The following is a 20,125-nucleotide window of genomic DNA, read 5'->3' on the forward strand; positions in this document are numbered from 1 at the left end:
ACCTGTTTTCTACTAACGACAATTACCAGTTTCTTTCTTGTCTCCTATTTCTAGAAAGCTACACCTTTGAAGGTTTCCTGTGTGCCATCCCATCAGCCCTTGTAACAAGTCTCTAACGTACTCACTTGCATTTTCATCTGAAATTTCTGAAGGAGGCATCGGTGAAGTCAAAAGACTTGCCCCAGATCACACATGTTATCTGTGTTGAGACTCCCGCCTTGTCCTAAAAAGTGGCCAGAATTTTCTGAGCACTGTACTGCTGCCTGTTCTTCCAGCACTCAGATTACTTTTTGTTCTGTGGCTGACTCTCCTGGCTGGTTTTCTTAATCTGCCTCTTCTTGCTCCCTGCAGGGGGCCGTGATAAGCGAGGGGGACCCATCCTGACCTTCCCTGCACGCAGCAATCATGACAGAATAAGACAGGAAGACCTGCGGAAACTTGTGACGTATTTGGCCAGTGTGCCAAGGTAAGGTGAAGTGGAATGGTCTGCAGGGAGAGGGGGCTGGACTGATGCCAGTGAGTTTGAAACCGCTTATATGTCTGCCAGGGGCCTGAGTGTTTTCTGCCCTTGGAATGGGTTCCAAGTTTTCCTGGAACATCACCACCCACATTGTTTGCTTCATTCCCAACATTCCTATTGTTACTGTTGGGATTCATGCAAATGGAATGGGAACTGTGGGCAGAGGTTGTGTCCTAGGCTAAGATGACCAACACTGGGTGTATAACAGGAGGTGGGGAGGAGGAATGGCAAGCTACTGTTTATCTTAGCAAATAGTTCCAATCTGGCTTCCAGAGGGATTATTTCCAAAACCTCTGGTTTGTGAATATATCTGTGGCTCTGCAGTTTAGGGGAAATAGCTCCACTAAAATCACTCAGCTGGAGGTGAACCATGGCTCAGTCTAAGGGACACATTTTCCATGGGGATGCTGTCACCCCAAAGGGGGTAAAAGCTGGTTGTTAGAAGGAGCAAAAATCACCTCAGTATTTTCTGTATTGATCATAGGTGTATCTATGTACTGGTGTGCAGTGTGTGTATAGTATTAGAATTTCCCTGAGTGGGGCAGTTGACAGGGAGATTTCTGAAAAGTCTATTGGGGGCAGGGTGCGTTTTAAATACTAGTTTCATCACCTGCTGCTTGGGATGCTTGCAGTTGATATCGAGTGCCTGGTTCAAGTCCTGACTCTTCTGCTTCTGACCCAGCTTCTCACTAATGTGCACTCTGGGAAGCAGTAGATGATGGCTTAAGTGCTTAGGACTGCATCACGCCTGTGGAAGACAGACCCATTTAGAGTTCCACACTCCTGGATTTGTTCTGGCCCAGTCCTGGTTGTTATCAGCGTTTGGGAAGGAATCTAGTGGATGGAATACCTCTCCATTTGTCAGTCTCTATCTCACTCTCTTAAATTAAATGAAAATAAATTAATACAATTTTTTTTCAAAAAGTCTTTTTTAGGACAGAGAATGATATTGAAAGACTGACAAGCTGATCTAGATGATGCTGGCAATGGCAGTGAGTGTGGGGGTGATGCTAAGAACATGGTTCACATATTTTGAGAAGAGAGGGAAGAGGCCTTTGATCAGACAAAGAATTCTAGAACATGAGAGCCAGAAGAGACTAGGAGTAGTTAAGGCAAATATATGTCAAGTTCTTCACTGGGATGAGTTGGGGCATGAGTGATTCACCGGGTAATTGGTAGAACTTAGCTTGGAACTTAGTCCTCCTGGCTTTAGCCCCAGTGTTCTCTCCTGATCCTTGCTCCTGGGCAGCAAGAATGCTGGTGTGTGTCCGTCTCTTAGGGATGCTGAAGTCTGTAAAGTGCTTGTTGTGCCAGATAGGTAGAGGTGCCCTGGGTTTGCAAAACATTCATCTTGTCTGTGTGCATTTTATTGGAACATCAGTAAATTACAGAGGTGAGCTATATAACCTGCCCTGCTTCCGATAGACTTGGTATAATTTTTTTAATGTGTTGATTAAGTTCTTAAAGCAGGTGTTAAAGGAAACAGGAACCACTCTTCAGGGAATCATGGGGAGAACAAATATGAAGCGATTGGTGGCTGTTGATGGGCAGGTGGTAAAGGGGATTTCAAGAGCGATCATCAAATGCTTGGGAGATTGTTGAGTGGAATGATAAGCCCCAAAGAGCTCCAAGCAGAAGGCTGTGAACAAACAAACGTTGGATTGTGTTTGTTTTATTTTTTCTTTATTGTATTCATTAGGGACATGAGAAAAGATAAAAGATAAATGGTCTTAAGCTCCAGCGAAAGGGATTTGGATTACGTCCAAAGACCTCCTAAACTTTGAGTGAGTGAAACAATGAACTGAAGAAAAGAAAATAAGTTCTTTTTTTTTTTCTAGAGATCTTTATAGAGAAAAAAATATTCCTGTCTATCCCAGAAGCCAGGAGACAGACTAAATAACCCCTGATTGATCTAGGTAATTTAACCATTTAGCCATGTAGAGGCTAAGCAGTTTTTAAAAGTGTCATTTTGAAGTATACTACTAACAGGCATAAAACCAGGCACTTTCTAAAGCAGTTTACAAAGGAACCTTTCTGGGAAATCCATGATGGACTCTTAGTTCTTTCAGAACCAAAGGTAATTTAGATCCCAGGAAAGGAGAACGTATTTTTCTTTCTTGTATGTTCATCCCATACCAGCCAATACAGGCTCATCTGTTCTTTAGAATAAGAGGGAAAACACTTATAGGAATACTTTTCTGCATTCTGATTTATTGAGTGATTGGGACAAAATTGATTAGAAGCAACTCCCCCCTCCAAAAAAAAAAGGAAGAAGAAGGAGAAAGAAATTTCTGCTGGAGTAAAGGGGAATAAAACCTAAGAGGAATGTGAAGAAACATGAGAAAAAAGAAACAGTGCATTGCCGCTGAAGGAACTCATCAGGCAAGGCCCTGTGCCTCTCAGAAGGTAGTCACAGACATTGCATGCTGTGGTCTTGAGAACAGAGAAGGTTCTTTATAGATATTGCCAAGTGCCAAGCAAGAGTCCCGTTGTCACCTTCAATGGGAATAATTGATCCCTGATGTCAGCTGTCTCTCTCTCTAGGGACATGAGTTCATTAGGACTATGAATACCTGGCTGTCTGCAGAGTTTACCAATTAATCTTGCACCCTGATTACTTCCTAAATTTGTTGGCTGCAGGTTCATATATGACAAGTATTAGGAACAGAATGTGAGGAAGAATTGGTCTTAAGACAGTGTAGCTTGGGTAGGAAAACTGAAGAATTTAGTGGGTCAGATAGGGTTTTCCAGTTTTCAGCATAATCATAACTTTGGGAGAGAAACTATAAAAATGAACATCTAGATTAGGCAAATGAAACTGACAGGGCGTTGTTTATCCTGAGTAATGATCCATAATTCTAAAAGGCCAGGTCCTAATGACATTGAAGTATTCACTCTAGACTGTTGTGATCTAGTTTACACTTAATATCCATGCACTTATTTATTCACTACTTGCTTGGCAAATATTTACAGCCTGCATATGCCAGGAAGATTGAGGATTCATGGTGAACAGGAGCAGACATTGTGAGGAAGTTAGAAAGAACCTGGATGTTTCCCTTCTAGTGTCAAGCCAGTAATAATGGAGGCGGCACAAGCTATGGCTGCACTGCTAGGATTTGTAAATGTTGCACTGGCCAGTAGAAGACAGACAAAGAGCAAGTAAGTGATGAAAGAGAACATCAGGATCTAATGAACCAGCCAGCTGAGTGTCCCACCCCTTTTTGGAGCACCATTCTAAAATATGTGATTAAACAAACAATTGTGATAATTTAGAAGTAAGAGGAATCCATTTTCTATAGAGGAAGAGTCATGTCTAGACCATTGCATTTCATTCTGCAACATTCAACTTGCCAGTCCTATTTTAAGAAAACAGAGCAGTGATAGTGCAGGCAGGCGATTAGCACATTGAGTCACCTACAAGAGGTGAGCGTATAGTTTAAAGGATAAGGAATGTTTGCTGACAGTGTGAAAATGCAACAGAGAAATTATTCCTGACTTCACATTTTGTTCCCCATAGTGGAGGGAACAGGCATTATCTCTGTAGCTCCCCAAAGTAGACATTAGAGATCAGGACTCAGATGTGAAGAAAAGGGCTGGTACATTGGCTCAATTGGCTAATCTTCCTCGTCCAAGCGCCACGTCCCATATGGGCACCAGTTTGAGTCCTGACTGCTCTACTTCCCATCCATCTCCCTGCTTGTGGCCTGGGAAAGCAGACAAGGGTAGCCCAAAGCCTTGGGACCCTGCCACAACAGTATGGGAGATCCGTAGAAAACTCCTGGCTCTTGGCTTCAAGTCAGTTCGGCTCTGGCCATTGTGGCCACTTGGGAAGCGAACCAGCAGAAGGAAAATCTTATCTCTCCTCTCTGTAGTCTGCCTTTCCAATAAAAAAATAAGTCTTTATTTTTAAAAAGTGATGAAAAGAACCTGTCTTTGGGAAGCTGTGCAACAGTAACTGCTACCTCTAGTCTGGGCAACCCTTTTCAGGGATGCTATAGAAATAATTCCTGCACTGGGGGTTGGAGACAGGATTTGACCATTCTAACTCTTTTCCCCTTCACTGAGTCTAGGTTTATTTGACACTGGGAACAAAACATGTATCATAAAATTCAGGACCTTCAAATTATTGTGTGCCAAGTCTTGTATAGGGCTCTTACTGTGTTATGTTGTCTTTGCCAACTCTCATCTATCCTATGCTTTTCTAGCTTCATTCTCTTAGGTCTGTTCTCTGCTTGCAGTTATTTGTATGTGAAAAGAATGGAAAAGAAATATTCAGATATGATCAGCTGATGAAAATCCATAGAAATGAAGAAGTAAGGTAGAATATTCAGTGATTGGCATAGTGGTGTAGCACACAAAGCTGCTGCCTGCAACATTGGCATCCCATGGGCAACAGTTCATGTTACAACCGCTCAACCTCCAATTCCTTTCTGGTGGACTAAGAAAGCAATGGAATGTGGCTCAAGTGAGGGCCCCCTGCCATCCTTGTGGTGACCCAGGTAAAGCTCCTGGCTTTGGTCTGACCTAGCCTCAGCTGTTGGAGATATATGATGAGTGAGCCAACAGATGGAAGATCTCTCTTTCTCTGTCCTTGTCTTTCCCTCCCCCTCTCTCTGTAACTCTGCCTTTCACATAAATAAATAAATCTCTTTTTGTAAAAGGAAAGAAGGAAAAAGGTAGAAAATTCTACCTGAAAGTAAGCATTGCCAAAGTGTAGCCCATGGTGTGGATAATCTGTTCATTGTGAATTTGAGAGTTGATCATATGCTTGAAATAGGCATTTCTAAATACTACATCTGGTTAAGAAATCCTGGATGGTTTTTTATCGCATTAAATTCCTCCTCTGCAGTGTTATCCTGCTTTGTTACAGTTATCTTTCTGCTGCTCCTAAGGGCACCAGAGCATCTTCCATGTAAGTTTGCTCTTTGCTGTACCTCTGAGATGCTGAGCATTTTGTGAAGAAGTACAGGTGTCATATTGACAAGGAAGGATGACAACAAATTAGGACAGATAATTCTGTGATGCCAGTCAAACCAAGGTGTCTGTTTTTGCAGCTTATTATTTGATAACATTTGCTCCTGGTTTATTGATTTCTGCAAAAGACAAATTAGGCTTTATAGTAGGCATTATCTTTGTGGAGCCTCAACAGAAAAAGAATAGGAATAAAGAGAGACAGAAAGATAGAACTAGAAAGACAATTAATGGAGGAAGTGAAAACTGCCTGGATTTTCTTCCGTTATTTTCATCACAAGGGATCCTGAGCTATCCAAACTACATTTTGTTGTTAGAATTTGTTGAGATGTGCTGTTTGTGCCCTGCCCTTAGATCTGGGATCATCAACTAAAGGAGAATATAGGGATGAAGGAGAAGAAGCAGGTGATGGAAGGACCAGAATATAATGCCAGTGAGTATAGTGAAGTCACATTGTTGTATTTACATTGCCTTAATACTTTTAGAATCCACTTTAATTTCTTTAGTTGCCTATGTGGAGTCAGTTTATACTTGTTATTATATTTTTCACCTTTTACATACATTTCTTAGCAGTTGCAGTTAAGTGTCCCTGCTGTTAGCTGCCCATATCAGAAGCTCTGAAGAGAATATAGTATTGGACTGTGCTGCTAAGGAACAGAAAATCACAGTGGCAAGTGCCATTGTTTGAGATCACCTTCCTCAGAGTTGCAGGAAAGGGTGGGGAGACAGCTTAATACAAACAGAGGACACTGGGCTTTGGGCCTCTGCTTCACCTCTTTGCAGTCAGGAAACACATGTCCACTCAACCAGGGTTGTTTCAGAAGACTCTCACCAAGGACAGTATGTAAAGATGTGGGCAGTGGACAGGAAAAAGATGTTGGCAGTGAAGACAGCCATGCCCGCTTCTGAGGCTCAATGGCACAAGGCAAGGAAACAGGTCCTCAAATCTGGAGAGTGAGCTGTGTGAGAGGCACTTGACAGAAACCATCAACTTCACTAGGAGATGCCACCAGCTCGTGATGATTCACTGCATGTCACCCTTCTCCCCATTCTCTGATATCTTGTGGTTTGTTGTGGGTTGGGAAGCCTGGTGACAGGAGAGCCAGAGGATGCAGTCTCCAGTGCCTGGGCATTAGTTTCCAGGAGTACTCGGGAGTGGGGAGATGATGAGAACAATTTCAAATACACAAGCGGAAAACACTTAGGGTAGGACTTTGCATATACTGTGCAACATTTCTCAGTCCAATCTCTAAAGCTTTAATTTGGAAAAGGAATGTCCATCTAATGTGTGTGTTGTGGAGAAATCATCTGGTGATATCTCTGAAGGCACTCTGTAGTGGTTAGTCCATTTCCTACATAAGTTTAATAACAGCAACAATAATAATGACAGTATGGGAATCAAATGAGCAGTTGGCAGCTCAACCTTCAATGTGAGGAGTGACACCACATCTACCCTTCATATTGTCTGGGAGTCCTCCATTTCTATCACCTGACACCCAGAAACCATCACTAGCCTAAGATTCACGTTTATCCTTCCCTTGAATTTTTTGGATATAGTTTAGCACATGCTTTGTTAACACCGTATTATTTAGCTTTGCTTGATTTTGAGCTTTATAAAACGGTATTATAACACATGTGATCTTTTCTTCTTTAAATGTTAGTATTTCATCTGCTCAAAAGGCAGCAAGACAGAGAGGGAGAGAGCAACCTTCTATCTATCCACTTGTTCACTCCCCAGATACACACAACAGCCAGTTGGGTCAGACTGAAACCAGGAATCAGGAACTGCATTTGGCTCTCCTACAGGGGCATCAGGAGTCACATGTTTGAGTCATCATCTGTTGCTTCCCAGGCTTATTAGCAGTAAGCTGGATCAGAAAGAGTAGCCAAGACCTGAACCAGCACTTTGATCTGGGACACTTACCCTACTGTACCATTTTGCCTGCCCCTTATGTGGTTTTCTATGATACCTTTTTGAAGTATGGTGAAGTGCAACAACAGGTGACTCTTCAAACATGAATTTAAATGAAGAAGCTTAGCTTTTGATCCTGAAGGCTCCTGTCCACATTATTAATAGGCTAATGCAATACTGACCTCTCTCCTAAGAAGTGTCAAAGCTGACAGGAGGAAAATCAACAGTAATTATTTGTCTCAGTACTTTATAATAGGCATCTAATTTGACACCAGTATCAAAGGACAAGTGAAATTCTTTCAGTTTATAAGTGATTGGTGTGAAGGATGTCAAGTCCTTATGCAGTGCCAAGTTCACTGTAAATGCAAACTATCCTTGTTTGTTTCTCCTGCTGTGGTCTGGGGAGCGTGGCAGGCACATGATGTAGGTAACACCTTGAGATGAGTTCTGAATTAGGACTGAGCCCAGTGCTGGGGACTCACAGTAAGTGAAACATCCAGTGCAACTGCTGCCCAGGAATGATGAGGCTTCAACAGGCAACTGCTCTGCAAACAAACAAACAAAAACCAAGGGGTAGGACTAGTCCTGGAGGAGGAAAGGACTCCAAGAAAGGCAGGAGTTGGAGTGTGTTGGCTCTCAGAGAATGTTTTGGTTAAGTTCTGGAAGCTCAAGATGACAAGATCTCAGGGTCTTTTAGGGGAGCAGCAGACAATGAGGCAAAAGAGGGCTCAAGAACTCCACGGGTCTAGTTAAGAAGTATTATTAATGGGCAGTAAGGAGAAGTTGAATAGCTTTGCAGCAGGAGAATGATCATTAAAACTGGATTTTGTAAAATTCATTCTGGTAGCTCAGTGGACAGTGGAATATAGGAGAGGTCTAGGGAATAAAGAAGGAAATTACAGAAACAGGTTAAAGATAATAATGGCTAGTAGTTGTTGGTCACTTACTGTAGCAATTGCAGGTGCTGCTTTAAGTCTTTAACATGCATTGACTTACTCCCGTAATGTTTTGAGATGGGCCTTATTATTCCCATTTTGCTTTTGAGAAAACAAAGAGTTGAAGTATATTGCCTATGAGCACATAGCAAGTGTAATTGGAAACCAGATTTAGCAGCTGAACGTGAGTTTTATCCACTGTAGAGAAGGAGGCCAGAGTGAAGAAAGTGACAACAGTGCAGAGGACTGACCTAGGAAGACTGAGAAGGTAAATGATTTAGGATGAGCTAAGGTGGTGGTGGTGGACTGGAACCAAGGGAAGGAGCAAGAGGGTGATAAGGAGAAAGGGCCACACAGCAGTAATGGTGCTGGAGCCACCTGTGCTTCAAACCTGATCTGAAAATTCCCTTCACATTTTAAGTACAAACGTTGCTGCAGGTGGGAGATGCAGGTGGCAGTTATCTCAAACCTGGGCTTCTGGTGGCTAAGACAGTTGTGGTGGATGTGAATGTGTAGGACAGTAGAAGCAGGGCCATGGCTGGTGTGTCTGAGTGCGTCAAACGTCTTCCTCAGCTGTTTGTGTTCAGTTTTTGATGAATAAACTCTGCTCATTAATAGTCAATGTGGGTGATAGCTATGAGCTATTTACTAAATTACACCAAGAGATATAGAGGGGAAAACAAAAGTAGTGAATACCTTAGAAACTCAAGAGATAAGGAAAGGACTCTGAGAAGCAGGTACCCTGAGCAAAAGTCGTGGGGTAGTAATGATGGTGGTTGTGGTGCTGGTGGTGCTGCTGGTGCTTGTGGTGGTTGTGGTGGTTATAGTGGTGGTGGTGGTTGTACTGCTGGTGGTTCTGGTGGTGGCTGTGGTGCTGATGCTGGTAGTGGCACTGCTAGTGGTGGCGGTGCTTCTGGTGGTGTTGGCAGCAGCAGTGGTGGTGGTGTTGGTGCTGGTCCTGGTGTTATGTCTCCTATCTTATGGTGATGAGCATCTTGTTCATTTCTTTGAATATAAGATATTCTTCCACTCAGATGCCTGCCTATTTCTACCTTTTGATTCATCTGGAGTCTTAGTATCATCCCAGAATTAGTGGTTAACTATTAAACATTTTGAAGTGAGCTACCTTGCATGACCATACTCCAACTGTCTGTGTTGGGTCGGTGTAGACCATACCCCTGGCAGGTCTGTTTCTGCGCAGACGTGATGGGGCTGAAAGGCTGGAAAGGCTCATGGAAACAGTGCATAGAAACAGGTTGTGAAGCAGTGAGGAAAAGCTGGACATGATGTTGCAAATACAGAGGCAAGTGTTTTTGATTCCCTGGAGAACAATCGCTAGGGCAATCAGAGGCAAAAACCCATGATGTAGCTACGTGAAGCAACTCCTGTTCCAGGAAGCAGTAAATGCTTTGAGGTGATAAATCAGGAACCCAACCCTGGACAGAGGGAGTCCTGGTAAGGAGGAATTGTTCCTCCTTCACATGTGTCTTCTATTTGTGCTCCCCAAGGGGACTTGGGGCATTGCCATTGACTTGGTGGTAGTGGAGTCGTGGACTAGCAGAGGGGGGAAAGATGAGCTTGAGGAAAAACACTGACACCTGTGAGTCATGCATGGGCTGCCAGTCAAGAAGGAATCCTAGAAATACATAGGCTTTCTGATGCATTCCCCCACATGTAGGATAGACACAAAGAAGTTCCCTACATTATCAGTAGTGATAATTACAAAGAATATTGCATGCCAAGTCCCTAACCAAGGACTTAGTGCACAGTAGAGGCTGACAACAATGTGAAAATGTTTTCCTTTACATGTAGAGGTGGTGTTTAGCATTTGGCTCTCATTGTTGTTTCCACTGCTTTGTTTAGGGTTAAAGTTATGTTTAAATTTACGATTAGAGCTAATATTTACAGCAGTAATAGCCAAAAGGTCAATAAAGAAGGCTTGAAATAAATAATGAATAGATATGTGTTAGTCTGGGTATATATTTTGCATTAGAAAAATATGTTATGGAAGTCCAAGAATTTCTTGAAAAATATTTGTTACTCGCTTACTTAGAGATAATAGCAATTATAATGATGTATATCACTCCTGTCTCTTTCTTAGAGCTTTTAAAAAGCAAAATTGAATCATAACATTTGTCAAATTTTGCTTTCTGCCCTTTTCTACTTAGCGTTATAGCGTAAGAACATTTCCAAAGCATTAAAAAGTTTTCATGCAGAACACTGTGTCTTGGGATACATCATATTTTAATTAACCCTATCATTAGACAACTAAGTCATTTCCAGAATTTCACTGTTATGGATAACCCTCAATAAATATCTTTGCATATAAGCCTTTGTTTATATCTTAAGTGGTTTCTTTGGGAGAGATTTGTGGCAGTTGTGGACAAGGCTGCTGAAATAGGTCATTTTACTTTCCAAATTTCCCAATTAATGCTCCCAGTGTGACTTGCCTTAGGCTTCTGATGCTTTACATTGCTTCCAGTTTAAGCTTATTTGCTCATCATTGCCCAGGAAACCCTGTGCAAACATTGTTATTACTGTCATCAAGAAACCCTGAATCAGGGCCATCTATTATGCATTTAAGCTTGATGTTGGCTTTGGAAAGACTTAAAGAATTGTTCTTTGGGATCTCCAAGACAAGTATTCTTTTATTTTTTTTTTCAGTGTCTTTTTTTAAGAGTATGTATTTATTTTTGTTGTATGTTTTTAAAAGATAATTTATTTTAAAAGGCAGAGTTACAGAGAGAAAGGGGAAAACAGCAGAAAATCAGAGCCAGAGCCAGAGCCAGACCCAGACAGAGAGAATCTTTTATCCATTGCTTCACTTCTCCAGATGGCAGCAATGTCTGGAGTTGGGCCAGGCTAAAGCTATGAACCTAGAATGGCATCAGGCTCTTGCATGTGTATGGTAGGGCCCAAGTACTTGGGCCAACTTCTGATGCTTTTCCAGGTGCATTAGCTGTGAGCTGGATTAAAAGTGAAGCAGCTGGAACTTGAACTGGCACTGTGATGGGACGCCAGTGTTGCAGGTGGTTGAACCCACTGTACCACAATGCCAGCTGCTATGTGTTTATTTGTATTTATTCAAAAGGCAAAGCACACGCATGTGTGTGTGTGAGAGAGACAGAGAGAGAGAGAGAGAGAGAGAGAGAGAGAGAGAGAGAGAGAAGTCTTTCATTCATTAGTTCATTCCCCAAATTCTGACAACAGAGGTTAGGCCAAACTGAAACTGGTGGCCAGAAACTCCATCTAGGTTTCCCATGTTGGTGGAAAGGACTCAGATAATTGAGCTGTTACCTCTTGCCTCCCAGGATGCACTTTAGCAGGAAGCTAGATCAGAAGCAGCCATGGAACTTGATCCTAGGCGCTTTGGTATGAGATGGGGACACCCTACTAGTGGCTAAACTCACTGTTCCACCATGCCTACCCCATAGCTAGGATTCTGAGTACTTCCCTAAATTAATATGGTCCCTTAACACAAACTGCACATTAATGACCAGTTCTCATATGAAATCTAGAAAGGATTTAGTGTTTTTTTGCCTTCCTTGAATCTTTACTCTTGCTTCAAAAACTGTTTCAATCCCTTTCTCAGTTGTGCAAGTCAGTCTTTGGCTTGGCTCCAAGTGGTTGTTAACCTCCTCCATGCCCAGTTGAATTGGAGTGCTTATCTGCCTTTCTCCGAACAAGTTAGGCCTTTGGGGAATTTGTCTCTGGACAGCAGTTGTAAATGAGCTTCTAAAGCTTAGGTGTAGTTATTGAATTTCTCTTGTAGGCTGCTGGAGTCTATGGCTTACCAAGAGAAGGTTGATTCAGAAGTGGAATGTGTCACCTTGATTGGGGAAAATTCAATATGTCACGTGAAAGACGATACAAGGCATTATGGTTTTTTCAGAAGTTCATGTCAGTAATCAGGCTGATCTAAATGTAGCTGGGTTGATTTGGCTGGAATGTTAGAAGGGAGTTCTCTGAATAGAGATCCTGGAGAGAGAGACTGGCTTGGGAAAAATGGATGTGTTTTTTTACCTAGTGTGTTCTGGATGTAGGGCTCCCTCTCCCATTAGGTGATCTTTTCCAGGGTTTAGTTGTCACCTCTCTCACCTAACCTTGGTTAGGTCTTTCTGTGTGCTTTTCACTGGTGCTTGGGGTTGTGTTTATTTTTCAGACACATAGGTATTTTAGATACCAGCATTTCAAATTATGACATTTTAGTTTTGTAGAAACTGCTGTGGTTATGTATCTTTCTGCAAGCTAGATGCCACACCACCAACTAGCGGATGACCTGAGCTCAGCTGTCCAGGAATACCTAAATGAGTTTTGTCCAAGGCTCAAAAATTGTAATTTTCTATTCTCTCCTCATTAAATTTGGATTTGTCCAGGCATTTACTTTTATTTTTTCTATTTTTAATTTCTTCTGCTTGAAAAGCAAGTGTCATACACACACATACACACAAAGAGAGAGTACTCCTTCATCTATTGGTTCACTCTCCAAAAGTTCACACCAATCAGAGCTAGGCTAGGTTTACAGCAGGAAGGTAGAATGCCATCTGGATCTTTCATGCCATCCCATCCTCCCAGGATACATTGGCAGGAAGCTGGTTAGGTAGCAGAGTGGCTGGGTCCAGAGCCAGCACTCTGATATAGGATACTCATGTCCCAAGCTATACTGCTTAACCTGGTGTGCCTCATTGACTGTCTCCAGGCTGTTTTTTTTTTAATATATAACTTTTATTGAAACAATGGCATTTAAGCATATAGTAAACAATGATTTTCCTAAACTCAAAGTGGATTTTATACTATTTCAGAAGATTTTATTAAATAAAATAATATTTATGAACATGTTAAGCCTAGGCATGTAATTATACCCAGGTGAGCCTGAAAATTCTATAGTGGTGCCATTGGGAGAAAAATATAAATGCCCAAATAACAATCTTTTTATAAAATCAAATCTTAATAGTCTAGTGGCTAAATCCTCACTTTGCATCTGCCAGGATCCCATGTGGGTGCTGGTTTATATCCTGGATGCTCCACTTCCCATCCAGCTCCCTGCTTGTGGCATGGGGGAGCAATGGATGATGGCCCAAGTCCTTGGGCTCTGCACCCGTATGGGAGGCCTGGACAAAGCTCCTGGCTTCTGGCTTCAGATAGGCTTGACTCTGGTCATTGCAGTCACTTGGGGAATGGATCAGTAGATGGAAGATCTTTTTCTCTGTATCTCCTTCTCTGTGTATATCTTCCTTTCCAAAAATAAATAAATAAATGAACATTTAAAAAATATTAAATCTTGGGGGCTAATACTATGGTATAAGAGGCTAGGCTCTTGCAGCCATTTGGGGAAAGAACTAGTTAGGAGATAGAAGATCTCTCTCTTCCTCTCGCCCCATCTCTCCTCCTCCTACTCTCTACCTCTGCCTTTCAAATAAAAATGAACTTTTTTAAAAAACAAAACATCTTTTACAAGTAAAGAAAGCCATTCTTCCTATTGGTTTGTCTTCAGTTTTAGGTAGATTTGAAGTCCCAGTGCTTAAGTGTCCCTGAACTTTAGAACTTTCATTGTCTCCTTCACCATTTCCATGAGCTCCAGACATGGAAGATTAAAGGCCAAATCTGTCTTCAAACTTTTCCTGTCAGACCCTATTTTCCTTCTCAATACATGGAAGATGAGAACAAGAGAAAGGGAAATATCACTGCCCAGGGTTTTCTGTTGCTAAGAGCATAACATTCACTTGGTTGCCGATAATTCCTTAACCATTCTGCCACTGTCATTTTTACTGAAAGAGGAATGTGTTCTCCATGCCTTCTCTATGTCATATTGGCTCTTACTGGATTGCTGTAGAGGAAAAGGTTTATTCAGAATATTACCCAGGCAGAACATATAATTAAAAAAAAAAGTGGTGAGGTGGGGAGGATTTTTTGAGTCTAGGGACCTCATCATCAGGTGTGGTTGGTTGGTAGCTGTTTGCTGCGATCTGGCCATCCACAAGGCTTTCTTTCTGATGAGCAGTAAGCACTTGAGAGGAATCTGGCTTCTAGCCTGCAAGGTTGTACAGCACTACCTTACAAGCTGACTGAGTGCAACTAGGCTGGGAGCTCCCCCAGGAGAAGGGCGGGGCCTCCCTTCTCCTGCCCCTCCACCCCAAACACAAACACACTGGCTGTTTAGGGCCAATGCCAGTGTCATCTTTTCAGACATGAAGTCCCTGGGCCAGACCGGGATCTCCTTCAGGGTATCCTCTGGCTGATCGTAAGGGGGCACACTGCCCAAGGGCAGATGAACTGTGTCTTAAGGGGCTGAAATGTGCAGGGGCATAGGAGCAAGGCAGCAGAGGACTCTGTCTCACCAGGGCAGTGAGTTCATTTCTAAATTGGGCATGTGTGGCAGCCAGTTCTACCAGAACTCAGGCGGGGAGCTTTGTGTCAGTTACAGTGACTCAACAAGGACAAATGTGTTGCTGAAGAATTTACTGACGTAACCAAAAGCCCTGGTCCTTCTTTCCTTTGCTGTTAACACTTCCTTCTCTCTCCAACCCCCACCTGTTCTAGCTCACAAAAGGACCAGACATGTTCTCTGAGAGCAACTCTAAAAGCTCATGTTTTTCTCCCTCCAGTCTCAGGCTGTTCTGTCCCCAGCTGGAATTTTATCTGTTCCCATCGCTAGTAATTCACATGCAGATCTTGGCCTGGTGCCTGAGGAGAGGTCTGAACGTGGTGCTGTGATGTCTTTAACTGTGGTTGCCTATACAGGAAGAGAATGTTCTCCAACTCTGGGCTGTAGGCTGTTTTCCTTTGCAGGGAGTTCAGGCTTCAAACTTCTTTGCTGATGGCAAACTCCCTACTTTGCACTTATGGGAAGGTAAGTTCATGCACACTCCTGTGCACGCAGCACCTATGGTTAATGGAATGCTCCTTAAGTTGCACATCAGTCCAGTTTTAACACTGTGGATATCACTGACACATCAACTCAGAGGCAGTGATCCAAGGATGCCTTGGCTTTTTTAGGTAGGCCCTGCACATGTCAGAAAAAGAGAGTGGTGGGGAGAGCAAGTTCTTACTCTCAGGAAAGCTTGAGTCTTTGCTGAAGTTCCAGCATCCACAAGACAAAAACGAAGGTATCGAGGCAACAGTCAAGTAAGCATACCAGTGTAATGGAACATAATCAGAGATACTTTATAGGAGGTAGAATCTCAGAGTTGTAGATGAGTTGGAATCTAGGAGCTTCAGGCATTCAGAAAGGATTGTAGAGGTCAGGGGAGCCAAGTCAACTGCCTCACTTAAAGAAGAGAGGGTACTGTCCCCAGAGATATGGTGATGTGCCTTGGGGCTACCCAGCTCTGGGATGGTGCTGCTGTGACTGGGCTCATGACAGCCATGCACCATCCCTCACATGAACAGAGCTGGTAGACCAGCAGGGCCTCTGGCACAGCACCCCAGGATCCCCAGGGTCCTGAGCAGAGGGATGCTTCTGCCCACACTGGAGCTCTTGGAGCTGCTAAGCCATCTGTGCACAAAGCTTAATTCACTTTCATTTTGCACAAAGACCCAGAGTTCCTGGTATTCATTCCCATTCCATTCTAAATTCCTAATATGTCCGTGTTGTCAGAGGAAAACTGGTGAGATGACACCAGGTTGTCATCCCGGTGTCTGTGACAATTGTTGAGACCAGATTTAACAGTGAGAGAGGAAATGACATTTGTTATATGAAACAGAGATGCTCTGAGTAATTGGAGAAGCTGACAAAGAGATGAGGCCTCAGAGGTCTCTCAGTCTAGGGGTATTTGTGTGGCTTTAATGCATCATCTCCAAAAAACAAATGCAGTGGTTACACATTAGTATCATGAAGGCAGAGATCTATTTTTCTTTTTTTAAAGAAGCTCATGATGTGTATGTAGATCTTCCAGAGGTTTTTTCTTTTATATTTTAAAATTTGTATTGGAAAGTCATATATAGAGAGAGGAGGAGAAACCAAGAAGAAAATCTTCCGCCTGATTCACTCCCCAAGCAGCTGCAACAGCTGGAGCTGGGCTGAGCTCATCTGAAGCCAGTAGCCAGGATCCTCCTCCTGGTGTCCCACACGAGTGCAGGGTCCCAAGGCTTTGGGCCGACCTCGACTGCTTTCCCAGGCCACAAGCAGGGAGCATGATGGGAAGCAGGGTTATCAGGATTAGAATCAGTACCCATATGGGATCCCAACACATGCAAGGTGAGAACTTTAGCCACTAGGCTACCGTGCTGGGCCCCAGAGGTCTTTATAAAACACTCTCTAGCTTGTTTTTGCCGAAAACTAGATCTCGTCCATTGAAAGTTATTTGTTACAATAGGCTTCCGCCCTATTTTGTTCAGTGTATACATGCTAACAAGGAGCTGCAGTTGGTATGTGCTGGCAAGGGGCTGTAAGATGGAGTTAGTGTAGCCTGCTTCTAATCCTGAGCTCCTCGCTGCCTCTTCCCTTGGGATCCTTTTCCTGACTCTTCTTGAACTCCTTCTCTGTTCTCAGTTTCCCACTAGTGTCTGAGCTATCACATGATTTTTTCTTTATTCTCCTCATAACCTAGTAGGACCTAAATAGACACCTTTGCCAAGGTACCCTGGCCAGGTGCCAAAGAGAAGCACGCTGGCTGCAGTGCGAGGCCTGTTTGCTCTGCAGAAGTAGGGCTCCTGCACTGTTTATAAAGTTCAGTGGGATTGGCCTAGAGGGTGACTGTGCCAGGAGCAGCATTGTCTGTGTTGGTGAGGATGCCTGTGCCAAGTGTCTGTGTGTGCTGCAGGCAAAGTTCTGGGTGTTCAAGGAAGTGATGGCTTTATAAGGAGAAAGAGAAGGAAGGGAGGAAAAGAGTACACAGGCTGCTTCCAGGAAGAGATAATACATGCTTTGTTAATGGGGATTCCATGTGGCCTTCCAAGAAACCAGAGCCCAGCAGTGAAATTCTTGTGAGAGCTGGCAGAGATTGGGATGCAGCAAGAGGAGGAGAATGAGAGATGATGACAACAGGAGTGGGCATAGTCCAGGAAAGTTATTATTGTGGCTCCTGGAGAGAGGTTGGGCAGCGCCCATACCCCGCCCCCCAAGTAAAGAGTAGATAAAACTACACCCTCGTAACCTTCTGCTTTCTGTTCCGCCATAAATCAGGACGGCTAAGGCGCAGGCTGAACCAAGTCATGATCTTTGCTGTGTGAACTTTGGGTCCCTACACACCTGTGTATGGTTTTTGTTTGTTTGTTTGTTTTGTTTTATTTTGTTTTTCAAGTTAGAAAGTCAGTTGTTTTTGACCCAGCCTGATTCTGAGAGGAAGAAGAGTGAATACAGGACAGAGAGGGGCAGCCCTGAGTCTGTTCAGTGAGGACCAGGGAAGGTGGGGCTGCTGTATGGGGACATTGTGGGTTTCTGTTCCAGTTTACTCTTTCCCTCTGTTACTTTGTCATTCCTTTCATTTCTGCTTTGTGTTCTGAGTGTCCAGAAGGAAAGGATAATACCCATGTGAGGGAGGGTGGGAAATAGGATAGGAAGCTGCCGTCCTACAAAGGATATGTTCATTCTATCTCACCTCCATTTGAACCCAACCTTCTAACCTCCTTTCCGCACCCCCTTTCCAGCAGACCCAGACTTCTAGGAGCAATGGTCTAGCTCTTTGAGAGTTCCCACTCTGTCTAAAAGTGACTCCCTTTGATGGCTGTGCCCCCAGGCCACTCTTGGCAGCCAGGAGATCTCTTCCTTTGGTGAAAGGAAGTTGTGTTTCAAACACTTGTGGATGTATGCTGCTAGCTCAAGATGTGCCCTCTGAGGGGCTTGTCCTTTGGCAGCCTATCCTTTCGCCCCAGGCCTGCTGTGACAATACTATTCCTGGACTCCTCTGTGATAGTTCCCATCAACTGTGGCATGCTCTTCATCTAGAAGATTTCAAGCCTTTGTTCTTCCTCAGCATATTTTACTTATTGGAAATGCTTTGTTTAAAAACAGTACTGAAGATAAGTTTGTATGGCTGCTGAAGGATTTTCAGCCTCTTAAACTACTACCTTAATGACCACACTTGGAAAAGCTGCCTGTAACTTTGGTACCTGAATCTGTGCTCTTTGCACTGCAACTTTTCAGAGAACAAGAAAAAGGGCCATGACTCTGATTATAGCATTTGCAATCACAGACTTGCTTTCACAGCCTCCTTTGGGTGGGATTAAGTAGTAGACTTTAAACTGCCAGGAATGCCAAGTTCCCTCTCTCTGTCTCCATTTGAGATTTCCTTGGAACTTTGGACAAGAGATGGATTTGCTTCTGGCACACTTGATGTTGGAAATGGTCAAGTGACAGTTCCTAGACTTGGAAATGGATAAATGAATCCCTAAAACCTTGGCTTTAATACACTCCCCTATGGCTGTACATTACAATCACCAAGGAAACTTTGAACCTTTCCAATTTAGCAGAAGGAATTGACAGATAGCTTTAAGATAGGATCCCTCACCCTGATATCAGAGGCTAGCAGTGCAGAGGCAAAAGAGGGGCTGTTAAGTAGATAGAAGAGATGACAACTTTTTGGAATAATGACTTGTCGAAGAGGCAGAGGGTATCTTCCAGTAAAACAAAGCAAAAGCACTCATCTTGGAATGAATTGACATAGATCCTGAGGAGGCCCTGATGGCAGCTGAATCACATCCTGATAGCTGGTGGTGGATGGTCCCTGTGACCCTGCAGAGGGAAGCAGATGATGGGCTCATGGTGCTCTCCCACTTCTGTCCTTTCTTTTGCACATCCAGCCATGCATAAGACCTTCCCATCATGAAACAAACTGTTTTGGGGAGCCAACGTTCATTTGTAACACAGCATTCCCATAGAGAGTGGCTAATTTCTCTGCAAGGCACTGCCTTCTGTAAGGTTCTTTCCACTTCTGATGGTACCAATTAGAAAGCTTAAAGCAGGTGCTAATGTGTCTTTAACACTTTCTTTCACACTTGCTGATTCCTGGTAGTTTAAGAAAGCACTTGTGGTCTGGTTTGGAGCTGTCAACAAAGAACTGCCAATGCTGTTGAAACAGCAGTGAGGAGCAGGAAGCAGGGCAACACAGAGCAGGTGGTGGGCAGAGGTTGGGGAAGAATTTGAGATTCTACAGCCAGTGGATGCTGTGAGAATCCCCAAACAAATTGGTCAATAGAGTGGTTTTCTTTTCAGCACTCTTGAGATCAGCCTTTCTCCTCAAATACTGAACTGAGAATTCAGCTCATGAAGATTTAAGGGAGACATAGATATAGCATAATCCTAGGGCAGGACATGATGGAGATGGCTTATCCTTCCTCCCCTTCCAGGTTTCAGCTGTCCAGGCACCATTGTTGGCCTTCTCCAGTTCACTCCTCTGAAGCTTCCTGCTGCTCCTAGTCCTGCTTGTACCTACAGGAACACAGCTGTGTCGTGTCAAGGCTGGTGCCTCACTTATCAGAGGATCCTTAACTCCCCTTGTCTTTTGACACCTGCTTCTCAGTGAGCAGTGCAGCTCTCTACCCCAGGATTGAATGTGCCACTTTCCCTGAACAACTTGGTAGATAGATCTGGTTTGAAGTTTAGTTCTGTTGTACCATGCCCAGGCACTGGCCCTTCTGAAACCCTGCCATGCTGCCACCCTATACCCAGAGTAGCAACCATGGAAGCAGCTCCCAGCAGCACACACTAAGGAGGTGAACCAGGCCCTTGGTCTCCTTGGCTAGGCTGCTGAATTGATAACCACTGCAGATCCACTCTCCTCAGCGTGGCTGGTGGTACATTGATTCCACCTGCTATTTCAAGAGCATCTGTAAAACATTCACAGAAAT

The 20,125-nt window shown here is 43.5% G+C and overlaps 1 protein-coding gene across 10 annotated transcripts in view; it reads left to right on the forward strand.

The window, feature by feature from the left end:
* KALRN (kalirin RhoGEF kinase) overlaps positions 1–20,125 on the forward strand; it is a 660,588-nt gene that overhangs the window by 198,729 nt on the left and 441,734 nt on the right. For all 10 annotated transcript variants that reach the window (XM_041002788.1, XM_041002790.1, XM_041002785.1 and 7 more), the window contains exon 3: positions 352–466. In XM_041002788.1, coding sequence (XP_040858722.1) covers positions 352–466 — 115 coding nt within the window. The remainder of the gene's footprint in view (positions 1–351; positions 467–20,125) is intronic.

This window comes from Ochotona curzoniae, unplaced genomic scaffold, assembly GCF_017591425.1.
Source record: "Ochotona curzoniae isolate NIBS_2020 unplaced genomic scaffold, NIBS_Ocur_1.0 scaffold_2587, whole genome shotgun sequence".
Classification (NCBI taxonomy): Eukaryota; Metazoa; Chordata; class Mammalia; order Lagomorpha; family Ochotonidae; genus Ochotona; species Ochotona curzoniae.